This window comes from Cotesia typhae, unplaced genomic scaffold (genome assembly GCF_013202065.1).
Source record: "Cotesia typhae breed Kobodo isofemale line unplaced genomic scaffold, CoteBio_Ctyphae contig_50, whole genome shotgun sequence".
Taxonomy (NCBI): Eukaryota; Metazoa; Arthropoda; class Insecta; order Hymenoptera; family Braconidae; genus Cotesia; species Cotesia typhae.
Window position 1 is genome coordinate 970,918 of NW_027423758.1, and position 22,886 is coordinate 993,803.

General features: G+C 33.4%; 5 protein-coding genes across 5 annotated transcripts; 2 read left to right on the top strand and 3 right to left on the bottom strand.

Annotated features, from left to right (window-relative positions):
- Positions 1 to 262: 262 nt before the first annotated feature.
- On the top strand, positions 263 to 1,549 carry LOC141531801 (selenoprotein M-like). Its single transcript, XM_074249814.1, has 4 exons — positions 263 to 456; positions 521 to 591; positions 1,116 to 1,182; positions 1,247 to 1,549. Exons 1-4 carry the CDS (start codon positions 367 to 369, stop codon positions 1,349 to 1,351), a joined length of 333 nt encoding a protein of 110 aa, XP_074105915.1. The 5' UTR covers positions 263 to 366; the 3' UTR covers positions 1,352 to 1,549.
- Positions 1,550 to 1,877: 328 nt separating this feature from the next.
- On the bottom strand, positions 1,878 to 3,917 carry LOC141531992 (E3 ubiquitin-protein ligase RNF185). The gene is made up of 5 exons (XM_074250132.1): positions 3,419 to 3,917; positions 3,127 to 3,339; positions 2,557 to 2,688; positions 2,251 to 2,423; positions 1,878 to 2,182 (listed from the first exon to the last, which is right to left on the bottom strand). Exons 2-5 carry the CDS (start codon positions 3,273 to 3,275, stop codon positions 2,085 to 2,087), a joined length of 552 nt encoding a protein of 183 aa, XP_074106233.1. The 5' UTR covers positions 3,276 to 3,339; positions 3,419 to 3,917; the 3' UTR covers positions 1,878 to 2,084.
- A 751-nt stretch (positions 3,918 to 4,668) lies between these two features.
- On the bottom strand, positions 4,669 to 18,579 carry LOC141531988 (uncharacterized). The gene is made up of 2 exons (XM_074250127.1): positions 18,487 to 18,579; positions 4,669 to 5,787 (listed from the first exon to the last, which is right to left on the bottom strand). The coding sequence occupies exon 2, from the start codon at positions 5,657 to 5,659 to the stop codon at positions 4,790 to 4,792; it is 870 nt and encodes a 289-aa protein (XP_074106228.1). The 5' UTR covers positions 5,660 to 5,787; positions 18,487 to 18,579; the 3' UTR covers positions 4,669 to 4,789.
- LOC141531978 (uncharacterized) lies at positions 6,071 to 9,061 on the bottom strand. The gene is made up of 8 exons (XM_074250108.1): positions 8,906 to 9,061; positions 8,518 to 8,653; positions 7,696 to 7,885; positions 7,352 to 7,572; positions 7,094 to 7,275; positions 6,783 to 6,939; positions 6,567 to 6,715; positions 6,071 to 6,491 (listed from the first exon to the last, which is right to left on the bottom strand). Exons 1-8 carry the CDS (start codon positions 8,963 to 8,965, stop codon positions 6,144 to 6,146), a joined length of 1,443 nt encoding a protein of 480 aa, XP_074106209.1. The 5' UTR covers positions 8,966 to 9,061; the 3' UTR covers positions 6,071 to 6,143.
- On the top strand, positions 9,442 to 18,720 carry L(3)80fj (lethal (3) 80Fj). The gene is made up of 8 exons (XM_074250071.1): positions 9,442 to 9,664; positions 9,745 to 9,847; positions 10,018 to 10,213; positions 10,536 to 14,650; positions 14,759 to 16,978; positions 17,170 to 18,077; positions 18,209 to 18,430; positions 18,509 to 18,720. Exons 1-8 carry the CDS (start codon positions 9,599 to 9,601, stop codon positions 18,635 to 18,637), a joined length of 7,959 nt encoding a protein of 2,652 aa, XP_074106172.1. The 5' UTR covers positions 9,442 to 9,598; the 3' UTR covers positions 18,638 to 18,720.
- The last annotated feature ends 4,166 nt before the right edge of the window (positions 18,721 to 22,886 follow it).

Genomic DNA, 22,886 nt, shown 5'->3' on the forward strand with positions numbered 1-22,886 from the left:
CAATTTTATTTAGTTATACCTTCATGTTCTGCAAAAATAATCAGACAACTTTTGAAGTAAGTTCATCTTAAATTTTATATTATTTTCCTAAAATCAAAAAATCAAAAATTATTATTAGAAATCTTAAAAATTATTTTTAAAAAATAAAAAAAAAAATTGACAGACATTTTTTAAAATTTATGACAAAAGCAATCTGTTTTATTGACAGAAATTGTGATTTTTTTCCAACTCGCGCAATCACTTATTGATTTGAAGGTCAGCACAGACTGTTGTTCGCTTTAGTTCAGTGTTCAGTATAAGTCCCAACTTACTTGAATAAAATTTTTTTTAAGATTTCTAAACAATTATTTAACAAGTAAATAAATAATGATTAAACAAATATCGATTGTTATTGTTTTGTCAGCTTGTTTGATAACAAATGTCCGCGCTTCTGTTTACACTCGCGCCATCGTTGAGGTAAATAAAACGTTTATTATTAATATTGATATTAGGTGGAAATCTAATGACAATATTTTTTCAGAGCTGCTCGGGGTGTTCGTTAAATCGGCTGCCGGATGTTAAAAAATTTATCTTTGAGGATGTTCCGGAGTAGTATCCTTTTTTGTGAAAAATTATTTTATTTATTTTAATGAAAAATTATTTTATTAATTTTCATGAAAAATTTTTATGACATTAAATTTAGCTGTCAATTCACAATTTAAAAATTTTTTTTAATAAACAAATTATTTTTAATGTTTAAAAATTTTTATTTTTAATTTAAAAAAAAAATTTATTTTTAATTTTTTTTTTTAGCAAAAAAATTATTTAAAAAAAATTGTATTTAAAATTTTTTAAAAATTGTATTTTTTAACTTTCAAATAATTTAATTTTTGATTTTTTTTAAAAAAAATAATTATTTTAAAAAAATTTCATTTTTAATTTTAAAAAAATTGTATTTAAAATTTTTTTTTAATTTTTAAAAATTTCTACATGACTTGTTACAAAAATTCTTTAAATTATCAAAAATCCGCTAAATTAATTTTCATAAAATTTTTTTATTAATTTAAATAAAAAATTACTTTATTAATCTTATTAAAAAAATTTTTTTTATATTAAACTTAACTAAAAAATCTCAGCGGTAATGTCGAATTCAAGCATATCACTGGAGCGAAACCCCAACTAGTTCTCTACGACAATGATGACGTACGTATTGACTAGATAATTAAATTACCTAACAATTTTATCGATATATTGTGAATAATTGCAGGAAGTAGAACGTCTTGCGCTATCGAAACTCACCAGGGATGAGTGCAATGAGCTATTGCAAAGCAAAGGTTTCAAACGTGAGAAAACTCCGCGGGATGAAATATAATTATTATTTCTCAAGAAAAATAATTAAATTTCAATTTTTTTTAAATCAGGGAATTTTAAATTATTTTTCTTAACAAGGAAAAAATAATTTTGAAAGTAAAAAAAAATATTAAAGGTTTTTATAAATGCACAATTCTAAATGCCTTTTTATTATAATGTGCTTATTAATAATAAAATAAAATCTATAAACATACCCATAGTGAAAAAGAAAGTACATTGGATAGACGCCTGGTAAACCCTTAACTTTTTCGAGTAATTATGTAATATTTAATAATATATATATATATATATATATATATATATATATATATATATATATATATATATATATATATATATATATATATATATATATATATATATATATATATATATATATATATATATATATATATATAATATAAATTATAATTTATCTTAATGGCTATGATATATGTTACGTATGTATGTATATATATATATATATATATATATATATATATATATATATATATATATATATGTTTACAGTAGTTATATTCAATATATACAGAATAAACGAAGCTCAATGCAAGATTTAATAGCTTTAAATCTACACGGACAATTTGGTTCTTGTCAATGTCAACGGAAATTATAAATAATTTTCAATTTAAAAGTACTTTTCATTTTTAAGGGAACCTAGAGGATTTAAGGGAGTCTGGCGTTTTTATTGCTTCAACTTTTTTTTTTTTTTTTTTCTGGGTTTCGTATCGCGGTTACGCGATCAGTAGCCATGTGATGAAGATTAAAGCCAGCCAGAGGAATATTTTTGATATGAACAAATCGTCTTCGTGCTGGGGAGTTCCTCTGGGTACTGAAAATAAAAATGAATTTTAAATAAAAAAAAATAAAAATGAATTTTTTAAAATAAAATTATTTTACCAGTATTGGGTCGATTGTCACCAAAGTTGAAGGTCGACATGAAGAAGCCAAAAGGATACCCGCCGATGCCAAAGGACATATGGAACCCGCCATCTGCGAACCCTAACCCAGAGAATCCTGAGCTACCTTCTGGTTCTGATCTCTGTCCGACTGGTCTCGGCGGAACGTTATTCCTAAATTTATGTAAGGTTGTATTAATTAATATGAATATGTAATATGCTCTAGTATTATTACATCAATTAATATTGACCAATAAATTTAGGCTTATGATGTAAAAGTGAAAATTATATTGAGCCTGTGGTTTACCTTGGGTCCTCTTGTTTCGAGGCACCTCGCCCGTACAGCGGGATTACTTTTTCTTTACTGATAGCAGCCTTGCAGACTGGACAAACTTGTCTCGTCGGTCGGGTCTCCAGCCATTGATGAAGACAAGGCCAACTGTAACAATTATTTTTTATTATAACTAATTTCTATAGTTTCAATTGTTAATATTTTGAGTGTCTTTTGTGCTGACAATAGAATTTTTATTAATTTTTTAACAAATAAAAATTTATTTAAAAAATTTTATCTTCAGATTTTTTAATTTTATTTAAAAAAAAAATTTACTCAAAAAAAATATTTTTAAAAAATGGCATTTTTCATTTTTTAAAATTTCTATATGTCAAATTTGTTTTTTGCCATAATTACTTTGTTAAAAAAATTAATAAATATCTGCTAAATTAAATTTCACAATTAATTTGTTGTAAAAGTAAAAAAAAAAAAAAAATTGTCAGCTGCTTTTGTCACAGGACAAAAAAATGTCTTAATTGCTGATAGGTTATAAACATTTATTTAAAAAAAAAAAAAAAAAAAAAAAAAAAAAAATACAAAACTCACCAAAACAAATGTCCACACATGCTGACAACCGCGTCTTTAGCGGTATCCAAGCAAATATTACACTCAAACATCCTGTCATCTTTTTCCTTGTCTTTGGTGGCTGAATCTGACGGCTGTGACGGACCTGGGCGCTCTTCCACGGTGCTCATTTTGATAAAATATACTAATTTTCCAGATATTTAATCAGTTAAATCTCAAGTTGACTTTTTAAACCTTTTTAAAAAAAAAAACAAAAAAAAAATATGAGATAATAATTACCGAGAAAATAAAATGAAGACTGTAAAAAACTTACGTGTATTTAAGCCGAGGTCAAATGGTCGATGAGATGCAAAAGTACTGACTACTGACGTATTATTTTTATTATTATTGTTATAATTATTAAGACTTTGTTTACTCGGTAATTTCCTTCAGCGAGTAATAATAACAATAAGTGTTGTTGCTATTTTTACTCATTTATTAGTGAAGCTGAGAATGACGCGTGTTGACACGACACACCAGAGCAATTGACGTTTTGGAGCTTGGTGTAATTGCACTGACATGTACTGTGGAGTCACAATTCACAATGACAATCTCGGTGAGTCTCTTAATATTATCTTTATCTCTTAAACTTGTGATTAGTGATAAATAGTAACGGTACTTTGCTGTAAATTACGCAACAGCTAATAAAATGTCAACACTTCCAAAGATTTTATTTTTCTTTCGTCACAGGCACTTTTTTGGTGTAAAGTTTACTTTATATTAATTGTATATCGTTTATCGAGTTTATCGAGTAGGATTGAACTCTATTGGATTGGATATTGCACTAAATGCTGGATGTTAACTGACAACTCACAACTCAAAATTCCCTTACTACACTTACTACACTGTACACAATCTACCATGTAAACGCTTTAACAAAACATACATTAGTGCGTATCGATGTTGTGTATAAGTATATTAACTGTATTTAAATGTTATACGTACTTGAGATTACGTGGCGAAAGTCCGTTGACTGAATCGATGTGTTTATGCTTCCCTAATTACATCCATTGTTATCTTATGGTCCTTTATTACCGTAATTACTAAATCGACTGACTTTCGTGCCAGTGAGGTATTGTTATTACTATTTTACATTTATTCAGATTATTTTTTAGAGCTTTGTCGACAATGAAGGAATTTTAGGTTATGTTTTGACAAATTTTTTAATTTTCTGGCTTATTGTCAATAGATAAATTTTTATGACATTAAAGTTAGCTTGAAAATTTTTTTTGATAAAAAAATTTGATGAAAATTAATTTAGCAGATATATGATAATTTTTTTTTTTAACAAATAAATTATAGGAAAAAAAATTGACATCTAGAAATTAAAAAAAGATAAAACATACAATTTTTTTTGAATAATTTTTTACAATAAATTTAATTGTTAAATAAAATTAAAAATTGATCAGATAACAGCTAACTTTAATGTCATAAAAATTTTTTTAGATGTTTATAGCAATTAAATTATTATAAAAAAAAATTAATTAAAAAATTCCACATGTCAAAATTAATAAAAATTACAAGTAAAAATTTTAATTGATTTATTATTAAAATTTTTTAAATTACTCCTATTAACTCCAATTATATTAAACAAATTTAATCATAAATGTTTATCATTTATTCTAGATTTTTTCAAACAAAATTCTTATTTACGAGGATGAGATTTTAAATGTCGCGTGAAATTATTTTTAGCAACATATGTCTTAGAACAAATCCCACACTGATAAACCTCAACTTGGGCTTTCTTATGATGCCCAGCGTGGATTTTAAGAGCAACTACATCATCACATATTGAAGGACATTCTTTACAAGAGTAAGATCCTTTTTTATGATAATTTTTTACGTGATAATTAAGTTGAGATTTTCGGGCACATTTAAAAGAGCAACTTTTACATTCAAAAGGTTTTTCTCCAGAGTGCGTCCGTTTGTGCTCTGCCAATTGAGACTTTCTGCAGAATTTTGCAGAGCATTCATCACATTGAAAGGGTTTCTCGCCTGTGTGGATCCGCATGTGGTACTTCAAGTCTCCATTGGTCCGGAATTTGTAAGGACAAAGATCACAAGCGATCGGTTTATTCTCTGTGTGAGAAGATTTGCAAGAACACGCCTTATAAGCAACTGGTTTATCTTCAGAGTGAGTCTTGATGTGATTTTCCACAAGAGATTGTTCCCGGAAAGTCTTGGAGCAAGCGCTGCAATTAAAAGCTTTGTCTTTTCTGTGAGATTTCATGTGATGCTTCAAATTGTGTGACACACGAAACGTCGCAGGGCAGAGCGTGCAAAGATAAGGTCTCTCGCCGGTATGCAGCAACATGTGATTGTCCAAGGTTCTCTTCGCCCGAAATCTTGATGGACATTCACTGCAAGCGTACGGCTTGGCGCGCTTTTGGATTATCGGAGGTTTGTTCTTACTTTTATTTGCAGGAAATTCAGAAGAACTGTAAGGCTTCTCTTCAATGTGCAAGCGCATGTGGTACCTCAGAGTACTCTTCTTGATGAATTCTTTTCTGCACATGTCGCACTTGAATGAATAAGACGACAGAGTATCAAACTCAATGGTAGATGTTTCTTCTTTGATTTTACATCCGTCACTTGAAGAAGTTTCTGGCTTATCCAGATTTTCTACTTCTACTTTTATAAACTCTAGAAAGAAATAAATATTTTTGTTAATTTACGGTATTGTTTTTTACAGCAACAGAAATTAGTCGGTATAAGCCTTATCAAAAAAAAAAATTGCAATTTAAATTTCTTTACCAATAGAAACAGGTCATAAAATGAATTGTTTAAAAAGCAATTTTTTTTTTTAATTATATTTAAAAATACAAACAATTATTTAAAGAACAATTATAATAATAATCACATCAATTCTAATTTTAATAATAACAATTATAAAAATAATATTAATTAATAATAAAGCTTAAAAACTGATGATGATGATGTCATGAAATCTGTTTTGAGGCTCGAAGCTCTGAGAAAATACTTGATGATATTTTATTACATTAATTAAACGTAGTGTTTAATTTTTTTTCAAAAAATGATAGAGCTCTTTCCAACTGGATCGATGATTTTGCTGGCGAAGTTATTTGATAAATAACTTTCTTTAAAAGTATGTATGTAGCACTCGCAAATTTTGGAATTGGACACGATGTTGTGAGAAATAATTTAAAAGTCATGTCTAAAGCTTCAATTGCTGAGTCAACTTTCAATTTTGAGTTACCAATAATAACATAAAAGTCAATAGGTTTGTAGATAGGTCCTACAAAAACCATAAATGGGTAAAACGATTCTTTATTAGCAATAAACGTCTGCCACCGAGCTTTAATCTTGGCTTCCAGCTCTTCAGGTTTCTGGAAAAATATAAAAATTTTAATTAATTATCTGATAAATCTTAAAAATTAAATTATTAATTTTAAAAGTCCTACTTCAACAGTAAGGATGTAAGAAATTTTTAATCCTGTTAATTTTCCATCGACTACTGAATTACTTTCTACTTTTCTCCGTTTAGCAGTACTGGGAGTTGACGATTTAATAGCCAGAGGTAATAAAGAAATTATAACTGCGTCTTTTTCATCTGAAATATGTTAAAAATTAATTATTGCATTGATTAAAAAAATTTTAGGTAGAATATTGTTACGAACCATCGACTAACTCGGATAATTTAGCAACCTGAAGTGCAGCATCAACGTCATCTATCCTTTTAGATAAGATAAAATCTTGAAATGTTTCTCGAAAATCTGGCCAAGATGTTTTCAATGATTTAACATTTTTAAATTTTCTCTCAAAGTCTAACGTTATCTAAAGAGAAAAAATTTTGATGAAAATTAAATATTTTTTTGTGAAATTTTATTTACAGGGTGGCGATTTTTTCAGCAAAATTTTGAAATTAGTGTCCAGTCGTCACCCTGATTTAAAATAAAATATTAATGTAGTTATTTAAAGTAATACTTACAAAATGAGTTGCTTTGTCGCCTGACAAACAAGGATATGAACTAAATTCAACTAATTTATCAGGACTATCTGCTATCAACTGTTGTCGAGCTCCAAACGTGTCAATCCAAGATTTCTCAATTTTTTCCAAATCTTCAGTGTCTTTTTTCAGCAAATTTAATAGACTTGTGGCTGAACCTAAATCTACATAATATTACAACGTCATTAAATAATTTATAAAATTGAAAAAATTGTTAATAACTCAAATGATAGTATTTACCGGTACTGTCATTCAAAACTGAGCTGCGGCGACTGGAAATAACCAGTAAGCCTGAGTCAATTAATAGTCTTCGAACGTAATTTAACTGGCTTTGTAATTTGCCACTTGCGTTAATTTTTTTCGTGCCATCTGTGAACCCAGGACTGTAATAAATCCCTGATTTTTCATTGAACAATTGACTTATTTCCGAGGCGAGATTTTTTAGTATAACTGTTGGAACCCTGCAAGCAAAAATTATACATTAAATATATCACGACCCAAATGCCAAAAAGGCGTGTAAATTTTTTTTTTATAGTAATTTGGGTCGCAATGTTGTTATTTTATAATTAAAAAGGTTTTCTTACATTAATTTTTTCAAAGGATTTTCTATAGTTGTGTTTTCTCGTTTAAGAATGTTATAAATTTCCCGGCCAATAGCCATTTCCGCCAAATAATTGCTTAAACTGTCAGTGAGAGTGTTGTGAAGCTTGTAGTAATTAAGAATCAATAGACCTTTGAAGCTTTGTTCCAAATATGACCTCAAATCCTGGCGATCTGGCAGATAGTTAACATAATTAGAATCTAATGTCGATAAACAGTTAGTTGATTTAAATTAGTATTAAAATTTTACTGTTATTCAGATATTGAAGATCAACAAGTCTTGTTAAATAAATTCATTAGGCCATTTTTACATACCTTGTAATTGAAATAATTATTACGGCTATAAAACATATTGTTACATAGCACAAAATGTTCACACACTAATTAATGCACCGATTATATTTTTTTAATGTTCAATATTTTAATTTTTTATACTTGGTGTTAAAAAAACAATTGAAATTTTGTTGAATAATCAACTAGATTTAGAAAATTATTTTTAAAAAATTGCACTTAGAATTTTCGAATGTTTCTAAAGAAATTTTTTAAATAAATTTTTCTTAATATAATTTATCAGCAAAAAAATTTTTTTAAATTATCAGTCTCTAAATTTCAGAATTATTGACATTGACAATGTAATTAATTGAACTATAAGATATTTTATCAAAATAATCAAAAGGGTCAGCTAACTTCTGGCTGATAGTTTATAATAATAATAATAATAATAATAATAATAATAATAATAATAATAATAATAATAATAATAATAATAATAATAAATTAAATTTTGAATAAATAAAAATACACACCAGGCTCAACATAAATATTTTCATGAGGAAAAGTTGAATGTACTGGCTCGATTTTGACTTTCTCAACATCTACTGCGGACTCTTCTACAATTTGTTGGTATTTATAATTATCAGCTGTCTCATTATCTAGTGGATCCTAAAAATATATAAATTTAATTATAAAATATATGAAAATTAAATTACCCGAGATTTAAAAAAATTTTTAGAACTTTTTTTTTATTGAAAAAAATTAATAACAAATTTTCATTTGTAAAAAACTTGTAAAAAATATTTTTTTAGTACAGATAATACTGAGTATAATGTGGAAAGATATGCAGTGTAATTTTTTTCTATCCGTGTAATTTTAATAAAATTAATTTAAGTATAATTAAAAACATAACCCTCTTACCTCATCATAGTTTTCAAGCTTTATTTCCACTTTTTCAAACGAAAAATTGTTGATATCCATTTTTTAATATTTTTTATTAATTTTAATCACTAACTTCAAGTTTACTAAAATTTATTAATTATTATTTTTTAAAATTACAACTTGGAATAATTTTTACAGACTATAATCTCCAGCTGAAGTTGATTATAATTGGATGTCAACAAAAACCTGTTATAATAATAGCGCTGTAACACAGAACTTAACCTTATCGATAGATGACACTGAAGTTAGCAGACATTAAAAATTATTTTAAAATTTTATATCAATTAAATTATTTAAAAAAAAAATTTAATTAAAAAATTCCACGTGTGAAATTTAATAAAAATTATTAAAAGTATTTTTTTATTGTAATTGATTTATTAAAATTTTTAAAATTGACAGCTGACAGCTAACTTCAGCATTATTATCGACAGTCACTTCAATTTTTTTTATTCGCTGACGAATAAGTAGAAATTTATTTAATTATTTATTTAAATCTCGTGCAAAATTAAAAAAATTAAATTATTAATAAAAATTACAATAAAAAATAACAATAATAATATATTTTATCTGAATTTGAGAAAATTTTTGATTGTCATCAAAAACAAAATGGAGAATTTAAAAAAAAATTCTGTGTGACTTTTGTAAGCAACTTCAGACAATCCCGGGCAAGTAATGACAATGAAGTTGCTGACATTTCCAATGTGTCCCGGTCTATCTGAAAATATGGCGGATGCTGAGGTAAGTTTGTCACGTGGAATTTAATTTTATTAAATATTAATCTATTATAATAAAAATATTAATTAAAAAAATAATTTCAGTTATTGAAAGCGCTTAAAGATCTACCGAATCGAGTTCAAACTTCAAGTTTAAAGGAACGATATGAGGTTATACACAATGTCATCGATGTCTTGTCAAATCCAGGTACTTGCTCTTATTTACTGTCAATAATAATAATGATATTTAATATCAACATCATTTATTTAAAGCTGAGATTATTTTTCAGTAGTTCTGTCAAGATTTACAAAAAAATTTATTTATTTATTAAATTAATTTAATTAAATAAATTTTAATCCATGTTTTTATTTCACCAGGCATCAATGAAAAAATTGTCAATGGCATTTGCAAAGTTGTCGCGAGTACTCTCCACCGGTACAAAGACAACAAGTCCCAATATTACGTTAGAAATTTAATTGCCGAGGTGTTGAAGCACCAGAATATTCATGGAGTTAAATATATGACTGCTGTTATTACCGAGCAGGCTGCTTGGCACCAGAATGTTGTTCCGACGTAATTATTAATTTATTATTCATTTTTAAAAATTCTTTAGTAATTTTTTATCAAGATTTAGTGAATTTTTTTATTAATTATTTTTATGATTTTTGTTACTGGATAAATTTTATTTATTTATATTTTTAATATTAAAATCAAGTCTCCATATGTGGAGTAAAAAAATTACCAGTAACAAAAAAAAATTATATAATTAAAACAAACAAAAAAATTATTTTAAAAAAATTACATTTATAATTTTATAAAATTTCAATTTTTTTTTTCAAAATTTTTTTCTTTTTTCTTTAAAAAAAATAATTAATAAAAAAAAAAATATTTTCAGTTTCAGTACGTCCTTAACAGCGTACCTGGTATTAAAATGGACGAGCTTAGTAATCAGCGCGATCCCAGAAGACTTATCAACGCATAATGAGTGTCAAAAACTGATCGAAGCTCAGGCGAGTCTTAGCGCAGCAGCTGTTGCAAGCGCGAATCCAGCGCTAGCTAAAAAAGTCTACTCGTTGCTAACGCAGCTGTGGAACTCCAAAAAAAACTCTGAAAAAATTTACATTGCCCATTTGTCAAAAATGGAGCCGAGCAATGGAGTGATTGTGCTGTCAAGCTTGCTGATCAAGCACTTGGTCGTTCTGAAAAAAGACGAGCTGATCGAGCCTTTTAAAAACAGCATCCTCGAGGGGTTCATAAAGCTCGCAATAAGCTGCAAGAAAAAGCCGGAGCTTTTCACAGTAGACGCAGCAGCGCCGTTTTTGCGGCGAATTACTCACGATGACTTCAAGAACCAGCTGCTCCCGGCGCTGCAGAAAGCGATGCTGCGGAACCCGGAGATAATAATCGACTCGGTCGGGCACATCCTGACAGGTTTAAGCCTGGACCTGAGCCGCTACTGCGAGGACATCAGCAAAGGTTTGTTCGCAAATTTGCATTCCAAAGAAGATTCAGTCCGTGACAAAGCCGCGGACGCTTGCCGGCGCTTGGCGCTCCAGTGCTCTGACTCAGAAGCCCTGGAGAAGCTTCTGTCGCTGCTGTTTGCAATTTTCCACGGCTCGGAGGGCAAGTTGACCGTCGCGACCCACAAAATCTCAGTTTTAACCGGCGCAGGAAATTTGAGCTTCAACGCAGCTGGAAGCGGCGTTCAGAAGGTCGCCGAGGTCGCCTGCAGCCACTTCATCAAAGTCCTGGACACTGAAGTCCATGAGAAAACTCTGATCCACGCTCTGGAGATGATGAGTCTCTGGTGCCAAAAATTATCCGGAGAAGTTCCTAAAAATATAATCGAGACTTTCAAAAAAGCAATGAACGCCAAGACATCCACCACTGGACTGCGCACTGCGTACATAAAAGTCCTCTTTACTCTCCCGATAAACTCCCATGCGGACACAGTGACTCCAATTTTGACCCAAGCAATAACTCGCGCCTCCCAGCAGTCCACGCAAGCTTCAGCAGTTTTAGAGGGACTTGTCGCTTCTTACTTGCTGCTCAAGCTGATCCTCGCAGATCAAGTTGACAATAATAAGCAGAGTGTCTTGTGGTCAGCAATTGACGATCAAGTATTTTTTTCCGATAAATTTCTATCGACCTGCAGCGATGACAATCTCTACCACCTGATGCAGCTCTGCGAGATCCTGATCACTGATTTTACCGACAGGCTGAACGAAAAAGCTCTGACCGGCGTTCACAGAGCCATGGTAGTCTGCGTAGTAGCTCCTAATTCTTCCACCAGGCGGCGCTGTGCTGGAATTCTCAAGAAGATGCTGACAGTGTTGATCACCTATGCGCCTTATAGCGCGCTGATAAAGGAGTTCAACAGGTTTGTTGAAGACAACAAAGACAACAATGAGATCAATGGTCGCAGCTTGGCTGATGGTCTGCTGGCTATTTGTTCCTCCAGTTTTCTGTTTGAGGAACTGGTCTATAAGCTCGTTTTCGATGCTTTGATTCCCGCTCACCATCCGATTGTCGGTAAAGCAGTGCCAAAATTGTGGATCAAAATCTGCACCAACTCCGGACTTTCTCCTGGGACATTTTTCACGGATTACTTTGTTAAAATTCAGGAAACTTTTGCTTACAGTTACCTGCCGAGTGCTGCGTATGAAAATGCCGTGGCTACAATTGTCTCTTTTTCTCCGGAAGTCTTGTTGGAAGAAATGATGAGCGAGGTGACGAATTATCTGAGTGATGAAGAAATTTTTAAGGTTACTAAAGACGAGTACTTCACTTATTTGACGCCAGAGGGCGAGCTGTATGATAAGAGCGTTGTTCCAGGGAATGATGATGATGATATATTAAACTCGATGAACATGAAGCGTGAAAGTAAGGCTTATTCTTTCAAAGAACAGCTGGAGGAGCAGCAACTCAGAAGAGAGTTGTATGAAAAGCGAAAGCGCGAGGGGAAGATCAAAGAACAGAAGCTTACTCCGAAGCAAGAAGAAACTTTGAAAGCCCAAACTGCTAAAGAAAACGCGATTAGAAACCGGCTTAGGGGTTTGTTTGAAAAAATAACCCGTACTGTGTCGATGATAAACGCTCTGAGTCGTGGGAATCCCAAGGAATTGTCTTTGTTCTTTTGTAAATTAATTCCAGCGCTGCTGAAGAATCTCAAGTCGCCTCTGGCGGCTCCGACGGTGGCGCAGCTGTACTTGGAGCTGCAGAAAATAATTGAATTGGTGTCTTCGAAGAACAGTACGCTGAAAGACCTGGTGGGGCATGTTACCCTAAGACAGCAGCAGCCGCAGTGTGACCTGGACCCTGCTTGGGAAGAAGAGGAGCTTGAAAAGACTGTCCAGAGGACGCTGACGGCAGTTCACGGGTCTACGGTCAAGCAAAAGCTGCTGTTTAACGCTCCAGGATTCTGCTACTGCTTCCCGTTTATTGGACACACTTTGCTAACCTGGAAAGACGAGACCATGATCACCCAGGGGCTCCAGGTGATTCAGGAGCACGCTAAGCAGCGAGGAGAGCTTGACAGCTCCAAGGATCCAAGGCACCCTAAATATTTGCCAAGAAAGGAGATGCTGGACTTGTTAATCGAGCTGATGAGCTCAACTGCTGGTCGCGTCCAGTCGCATGCAGTTGCCACCTTCCTGGACGTCGCTTACTCTGGAGACGGCTCTTCAGGCACCGCAGAGACCAGCTCTGAGGAAATAAACTCGTTGATCGGCGCGCTGGAGAATCCTTTAGCGGCAGTTCGTGATGCGGCGCTGCGAGCGCTTATGATTGTCCATGACAACTTCCCGACTGAAGATTCCGACTACGAGCAGTTCTGGCGGCTGACGCGCAGGATTTGGATCGCAAAGTTTGACATTACTGATGAGAACAAGGTTCTGGCTTCGGAGATCTGGGACCAGGCGGAGTTTACAGCAAATGGCGAGATTCTCTGCGAAAGTTTGATCCAAGATGTCGCTCATCCGGTAGAAGCTGTCCAGCAGTCTACTGCTCACGCGCTCGCGCATTTACTTACAGACAACACGCACCTGGTCCCGGAGATACTGGAGAGTTTGCTGAAGTTATACAGAGAGAAGCTGGCGATGATCCCACCGAAGATGAACGACTTTGGCCGAGTCGTTGAGCAGCCCGTTGACATCTGGGGACCTAGACGCGGAGTTGCTCTGGCTTTGGCGCAACTAGCGCCGCTTTTGACCGCTGATACTATTAATTTACTGATCCAGTTCTTTGTTTCCACGGGTCTAGGTGACAGAAATCCGTCAGTGCGCCAGGAAATGCTGACAGCAGCCCTCGCGGCTGTTGATCATCACGGAAAAGACAATATCACTTCTCTTTTGCCTGTTTTTGAAGACTTTATGGACAAAGCGCCCAAGATAGGAAGCTTTGACGCGATTAAACAATCAGTTGTCATTCTCATGGGCTCTCTGGCTAGACACTTGGACAAAGATGACCCCAGGATCAAGCCAATTGTCATGAGATTGATTAAAGCGCTCTCGACTCCTTCTCAGCAAGTTCAAGAAGCTGTGGCTAATTGTCTGCCGCATTTAGTTCCGTCGATAAAGGAGGACGCGCCGAGAATTGTTGATAATCTTATGGACCAATTATTGAAGTCTGACAAGTATGGAGAGAGAAAAGGAGCCGCGTACGGGCTAGCGGGGATTATCAAAGGCATGGGAATCCTGGCGTTGAAGCAGTTGGATATTATGACCAAGCTTACCAACGCTATTCAGGACAAGAAGAATTATAGGCACAGAGAGGGCGCTTTGTTTGCTTTTGAAATGCTTTGTACTATGTTGGGAAGACTGTTCGAGCCGTATATTGTTCATGTGTTACCACACTTGTTGCTCTGTTTTGGAGACGCTAGTCAGTATGTAAGAGCCGCGACTGATGACACCGCCAGGGTGGTTATGAGCAAGTTATCTGCTCATGGAGTTAAGCTTGTACTGCCCAGCTTGCTTGCTGCGCTGGAAGAAGACTCTTGGCGGACTAAAACAGGTACGTTGTATCTAAATAAATTTTTTTAAATAATATATTTAATTTAGATAATAAGAAAATTTTTAAATAATTTTTCTAATGCTTGAAAAAATTAAATTTTTTTTTCAGGATCCGTCGAACTTCTCGGAGCAATGGCATACTGTGCTCCAAAGCAACTAAGCAGCTGTTTGCCCTCAATCGTCCCAAAATTAATAGAAGTCCTAAGCGACTCCCACACCAAAGTCCAAGAAGCCGGAGCAGAAGCTCTGAAAGTAATCGGAAGTGTCATCAGAAACCCAGAAATCCAGGCTATCGTCCCCGTGCTTTTAAAAGCGCTACAAGACCCTTCTCGCAAGACAGCAATGTGCCTGCAAACGCTTTTGGATACCCAATTTGTCCACTTTATCGACGCGCCATCGCTAGCTCTAATAATGCCCGTAGTCCAGCGCGCGTTCATGGACCGCTCTACAGAGACCCGAAAAATGGCAGCGCAGATCATCGGGAACATGTATTCCCTTACAGACCAAAAAGATTTAACTCCCTACTTACCAACAATAATTCCGGGATTAAAAATGAGTCTCCTGGACCCGGTCCCGGAGGTAAGATCAGTTTCCGCGCGAGCTTTGGGCGCGATGGTCCGAGGAATGGGCGAGTCCAGCTTCGAAGACTTACTGCCCTGGCTGATGCAGACTTTAACTTCAGAGACCAGCAGCGTTGACCGATCAGGTGCTGCCCAAGGTCTCTCCGAGGTAGTCCGTGGTCTGGGAGTCGAGAAGCTCCACAAATTAATGCCTGAGATAATCAGCACCGCCGAGCGGACTGACATCGCTCCGCACGTCAAAGATGGTTACATAATGATGTTCATCTACATGCCTAACGCCTTCACTACGGAGTTCACGCCGTACATTGGCCAGATAATCAACCCGATCCTCAAGGCGCTTGCAGACGAGAACGAGTACGTCCGTGAGACGGCTCTTAGAGCTGGCCAGCGAATCGTCACGCTCTACGCAGACTCCGCAATCATGCTGCTGCTTCCAGAGCTAGAGCGCGGGCTCTTCGACGACAACTGGCGGATCCGCTACTCCTCGGTGCAGCTCCTGGGAGACTTGCTCTACCGGATCTCCGGGGTCTCGGGAAAAATGTCGACAGAGACGGCGAGTGAAGACGACAATTTCGGGACTGAGCAGTCTCACCACGCGATAATAAACGCCCTGGGTGCGGAAAGGAGGAACCGGGTCCTGGCTGGACTCTACATGGGCCGGTCAGATGTCGCGCTGATGGTCAGACAAGCAGCGCTCCACGTCTGGAAGGTTGTAGTCACCAACACTCCCAGGACACTCAGAGAAATCCTGCCCACGCTCTTCAGTCTTCTCCTGGGCTGTCTTGCCAGCACGAGCTACGACAAGCGGCAGGTCGCTGCGAGGACTCTCGGAGACCTGGTGAGGAAATTAGGGGAGAGAGTCTTGCCGGAGATAATTCCTATTTTGGAGCGAGGACTGCTGAGCGACCAGCCGGACCAGCGGCAAGGAGTCTGCATTGGACTGTCGGAGATAATGGCCAGCACCAGCAAGGACATGGTCCTAACCTTCGTCAACAGTCTTGTCCCGACTGTCCGCAAGGCGCTGAGCGATCCTTTGCCGGAGGTTCGCCAGGCGGCGGCTAAAACTTTCGACAGTCTTCATTCAACAGTTGGAGCGCGAGCGCTGGATGACATCCTCCCGCTAATGTTGGTCCAGCTAAACTCTCCGGACCCCCAGGAGGCTGAAAACACCCTCGATGGACTTCGCCAGGTGATGGCTATTAAATCCAGGGTAGTATTGCCATACCTGGTCCCACAGCTGACCAGCGCTCCGGTAAACACCAAGGCGCTGTCGATTCTCGCGAGTGTTGCTGGAGAAGCGCTCACTCGGTATCTTCACAAGATTCTTCCTGCATTGCTGATGGCGTTATCTAGTGCTCAAGGCTCCGAGAACGAGGCCCAGGAACTCGAGTACTGCCAAGCTGTGGTCCTTTCTGTTACGGATGAGGTCGGGGTGCGCACTGTTATGGATCAGCTGATGGATGCCACCAAGGCTGATGATCCTTCCAGGAGGAGAGGAGCTGCCACCCTACTTTGTGCCTTTTGTAGAGATACCAGGGCTGATTATAGTCAATATGTTCCTCAGTTGTTGAGAGGGCTCATTCATTTGTTCACTGATGATGACAAGGAGGTCTTGCAGAAAAGCTGGGAAGCTTTGTCTGCTGTTACTAAAACTTTGGAGTCTGATCAGCAGATTGCGCATTTGGGAGATATTCGGCAGGCTGTTAGGTTTGCTGCTTCTGATCTTAAGGGCCAGGAATTGCTTCCAGGTAATTTTTATTTTTTTAAAAAAAATTTATTTATTTTTTTTTTTTAAATTAGTCATTATTATTTTATTTCTTTGCTGAAGGAATTAAAATTTTTTACTACAGTAAATTTATTGTTAAAAAAATTAAATTATAAAAAAAAATTTTAATTCTTCATTAAATAAAAAAAGACTAATTCAAAAAATTTCTTCCAGGATTTTGTTTACCAAAAGGAATCACTCCGATCCTTCCAATATTCCGCGAGGCGATTCTAAACGGCTTGCCAGAAGCAAAAGAGCAAGCAGCTCAAGGTCTCGGTGAAGTGATAAAGCTAACCAGCGCAGCAGCTCTGCAACCTAGTGTAGTCCACATAACAGGTCCATTGATCCGTATCCTGGGAGACAGATTCAACTGGAGCGTAAAAGCAGCGGTGCTGGAGACACTAGCAATTCTTTTAGGAAAAGTCGGAGTGATGCTGAAGCAATTCTTGCCGCAATTGCAGACGACCTTCTTGAAGGCGTTGAACGACAGCAACAGGCAAGTGAGACTGAAGGCAGCCTACGCTCTCAGCAACCTGATAGTAATCCACACGCGAGCTGATCCTCTGTTTGCAGAGTTACACTCTGCTATTAAAAACTCGGACGATCCCGCGATCCGCGAGACGATGCTGCAAGCTCTGAGAGGAGTGATCACTCCAGCGGGAGATAAAATGACTGACGTTATGAGGAAGCAAGTGTTTGTTACCCTCAGCTCGATGCTAGGACACCCGGAAGATACCACCAGGAACGCTGCGGCCGGGTGCTATGGAGCGCTAATGCGCTGGCTGTCTCCGGAGCAATTTACCAGTGCTTGCAATGAACACCTGCTGAGTCACGATGTCAACGCTGACTGGCAATTGCGGCATGGAAGATCTACCGCTTTGTTTGTCGTTCTTAAAGAATCTCCCACAACTGTTTATGGGTCTAAGGAGCAAGACCGAGTTTGCAAGATTATTTTATCTTATTTACAAGCCGACAGGGTTCAAATTACTATGAATGGAATTAGAGCTTGTGGATATTTATTTCAGTATCTTATGAGCGAGGGATTGCCTGTTCCTCAAGCTATTCTTACGCCATTTGTCAGGGTAACATTAATTTTTTTATTAATCACTTAAAAAGTTCCTTAAAAAAAATAATTCAAAAATTATTTTTTTCAACCAAGTACTTATAATATTTAAATAATTTTCCTAGTTAAAAAATTTGTTCAATTTTTCAGTCAATGAACAACAACAGCAATGAAGTAAAACAATTATTAGCCCGGGTCTGTATCCACTTAGCTCGGAATATCCCACCAGAAAAAATGTCAGGGGACTTACTGAAATCTCTACTGCCAATGCTCGTTAATGGAACGAAGGAAAAGAATGGCTACGTAAAAGCAAACAGTGAATTAGCACTTATTGCAGTACTGAGACTAAAAACCGGAGACGAAGAGCATCAGGTATGTAAATTTCCCCAAATAAATCCCTTAATCAATTATCTTAATCGTTTAATTACCTTGTATTACGTTATCTTCCAGCGATGCATTGCCCTCCTGGATCCAGGTGCTCGAGAGTCTCTCTCCGACGTGGTCAGCAAGGTCTTGCGCAAAGTATTGTCCCAGCCAGAAGGAAAAATAGAGGAATTGGACGATACTTTACTCACGTGAGAATTATTTCAAACCTCGGGGCTCATTCGCTTATCCCGGCTAAAATATAAATATAAAAAATTAAATACAGTTATATTATCAAATTTAGTTTATTATTTAAACATTTTTCCGTATTTCCTAAAGTCATTATCATTACTGTTTAGATTAATAATTATTATAGCTACAATTACTATTAATAATAATTATAACTATACTGAAACAATTTTAGCAATGTTCATATTTAAATATTCATTAGCGTCAATTTTACGCAGCAAACGAATTAGTAATTTAACTATAAACAGAAAAACCACACTCCTCAAATTATTGTGCTTATAACAATTATTATTATTATTATTATTTTAATTATAATTATGATTGTATTTATTGTAAAAAATAGCTTCAAAATTATTGAAGGCTTTTTTTTCTAAAAAAGTCTCACTTTTTTTTTTTTATTAAACATAAATTTATATATTTATACAAATACATTTAAAGTGTATATTAAATGTTTAATATTGAATATATATTGAATAACTAGAGAAGATATATATTGGATTTAAAGCCCTTGGTCTAATCCCAAAGGTTTGTTTATCAGTTATTCTGTTTAATAGGTATTTGTATTTTTATACTCTTGATTTTTATATAAAATTTATTAGTTATTAGAGGAGTGGGTTTTATAAATTTATTATTAATTATTATTAATTAAATATCAATGTAATGTCGATTATTAAATATATATTAGAGCCTCGAGATTAATAAATAGTTTTGATTTGATAATTTTTTGTATTGACTCCATTTTTAAATTATACCTGAAGAAAATTAAATATTAATTTTTTTTTTTTAATTTATTCAAAAATATTAAAGTTTAATTTTGAAAGGCTCCTGAAACAAAAGAAGAATATACATTAAAAAAAAAAAAAAAAAAAAAAAAAAAAAAAAAAAAACACTTATTTATGCAATAATTTTTTAAAATAATATTTAAATATTTTTCATAAAGATAACACATTGTTTGCAATTAGTTAACTTTTTACGGTAGGAATATCTAAATGTATTCTTGTTCATCCAATATTTATCTTAACGACTTGACTTAACCCATAAATAAGGGTATTAGGATCATTGCGGCGCCAGGATATTATGATGGCGCCTCACAATGCATAGAGTAAAATGAAAACGTGTGAAGTATAAATGACAATAATTACCCAAAAATTTCTATAGCTTGGGTCTTCACTGCTGTGAAAACGTTTAGGATTTACACAGTAATAATTACAATTGGATATTCGTAACTCTAAGTATACCTAGATTTTATCTTTTCATAGACTCTAGACTTAAAAAAAACAACTTTATATTCACTTATTTCTTTTTATCGTTATATCAACTATTAAATTCTAATTATTTATTCACAACAGCGCGACAATTTTCTTATCAATAGTATTGTTTAAAATTTTTAAATTTTATCAATTTCAATACGCTTAAAAATTTTTTTTTAAGTACGTAAGACTGCTTAATACTTTTTTTTTGTATGTACAATTTTATTTCCAATTAAAACGTTTTTTTTTTTTTTTACTTTAAGGAAACAAAAATTTTAAATTAATCTCAATAAAAATACTTTTTAATAATTAATTTTTATAATTTCAATTGTTACTTATAAAAAATAATTAAAAAAGTATTTTTTTAAATTATAATTGACTTATTATGAAAATAAAAATATTCACAGCTGTCAGCTAACTTCAGTCAACACAAATATTTTCTACACTGAAGTTAACGATGTTATTGAAGTAAGCTGTTAATTTTTTTATTTTATAATAAATTAATTACAATAAAAAAATGCTTCTAAAAATTTTTACTTATAATTTTTTATAAAATTTTTTTTTTATAACAATTCAAGTGCCAGAAAATTCTAACAAAATGTTTAATGTCTGCCGACTTCAGTGTCATAGTTAACAGAGGTTATAAATTTTTATAGCAATTAAATTATTATAAAAAGAATTTAATAAAAAAATTCCACGTAAAAATAAATAAAAAATATTAAGGTAATTATTGACACTATTAGATAAAAATTAAATTAGCCTGAGTAGAAATTTTTAGACTTATTTTTTTATTTTAAAAATTGATATTTTATCAAAAGTCTTTTTTTTTTTTTTTTTAAATTTTTAATATAAATAAAATACTTTTTTTAAAATATTAATTTAAAAAAAAAAATTATTTGAGAATAGTAACTATTAAAAAAAAAAATTCCAAAACTTTTCTAACGACCCTCAATGTTATTTTTTTCAGGTAAAAAAAATCCTGAAGAAGATCCGGCTTAAATACGATAGAAGTGTGGCGTCAACGTAGTATAACATTTCGTAAAACTAACCAAAGGTGTGAAGTGTCATCATTACAAAAGAGCAGTATATCTACTACTGTGCGAACGTCAAACATTTAGATACTAATAACAATGGCATAGTAATAGCTCGAATAATAGTAATTACATTTTAGTGTCAAATAATTCCAGAAGCCTTTAGCTTAATAAAGCCTGTGAGTAACAAAGATTATTTTGTCGAGCGTCAGAATTTTTGACACACAGAATAATAGACAATGAGAATCATCCAAACAAGATAGGCGCCAACAAAGAACTGTTTTAAAAATATATCATTTACTTTTAATATAATCATAAATCACAGAGTAAAAACATTATCGCATTTTCAGCTTATTGTATTCGGAGAATCCGGCAGCTGTATTATGGGCGCTTGACCCATAATTACTCTCTAATTAAGATAATTTTCATATAGAAAGAGGCGCCATGGGCATTAACGATTGTTTGATTCTACCACAATCGTAAATGCGTTGACAAATCAGTTAAACCTCTTTATACGTGTCACATCTAGGATGTAAGCGGTAATAAATAGAAAAACGTTAGCCTTAGAACTATCTCGATCTTATATCTGCCAAAAAAATTTTTTTTTAACTGTTGCGCATATTTTTATTAAATTAGTTTTTAGTTACTCGCTTATTACTAATAATTACGCCATTCTTTTAAGTTCTTACGCATCACTTTTTTTCCCCCACAGAAAAACTGATTTATGAAATATTTTGTTTACAGAGTTCCAGCGTTATCGTTCCTCTGAACCGAGGGTGGTCCGGTCTGGACTTTAATATGTGTGTTTGTTTATGGATCAAATGAGATGAGTCATTTTCAAATTTTTTTAACCATATGCAGAATGCGTCTTCTTCATGAAAATTAAATTAGCCGGGTCGGAAAATTTTTTTAATTTTTTTATTGAATAAAAAAAAAAAAATACTCAAAATCCGACGTTTTTAATTTTTCTTCATTTATTGTGTTCAATTAACACAAAAAAGTATTAAACATTTAATATAAAAATTTTTAACACAAAATTTTTTAACGCAAAAGTTTTTACTGCGCCGAATCTGAGAAGAAAAATTTAATTAGGTCAAGTGAATTTTTTATTAATTATTCTAATGATAAGATAAATTTTTATATGCATTTAGTATTAAGTAAAATACTTGTCGGGTTTTTCCAGACACTCTTAAAGTCGGAATAGAAGCAAAGTAACTTAAAAAAACAGAAGCACTTGAGCTTATCTCAGTTTCCGAAGGTCCTTCACGGATGGTACAGTTTTTTTAACTCGGATAATAAATATTACAGGGTTTTCGAGGGCCAAGACACCCCGATGAGTTTTTTTTCTAAACCCAACGCTTCGTGACAAGTTCCAGGTCAAAATTCAGATACCCGGATCCTGTGGAGGTATCGCTTACGCAGTTAATCCGAGAATAAAATCTTTACCGACCGTTTTCACACTTGTTATTTATTTTATTTTAATGCTTTTGTAATTAAAAAATTTTTTTTTGTTTCAGATAAAATTTAATTTTTTAAATTAAAATTGATACTTTTTTAGCAAAATTATTGCATCAATTTTTATTTTTATAATATTTTATATTTTAAAAATATTTACAACGTAAGTCATAAATTTTTTATTTAAAAAAATTTTTAAAAACTATTTTCTCTATTTTTTTTTTTTTTTTTATTTTTACCAATAAGCAAATGGTATTTTTAATTTTAATGCTTATTTTAAGTTACAAAATTATAAATTAAAATTTGTAACTATCAAAAAATATTTTTCTTAATAAAATTAAATTGTTTGTCCATTTTAGCGAATAAATAATTCAATAAAGAGGAATATATTCTCCAATAAGATCAGTGGGCGGAACTATTTCATCCAATGAGACGTTAGTTACCGAAACCCACGTTTTATAATGCGCCATGCCGACTTTG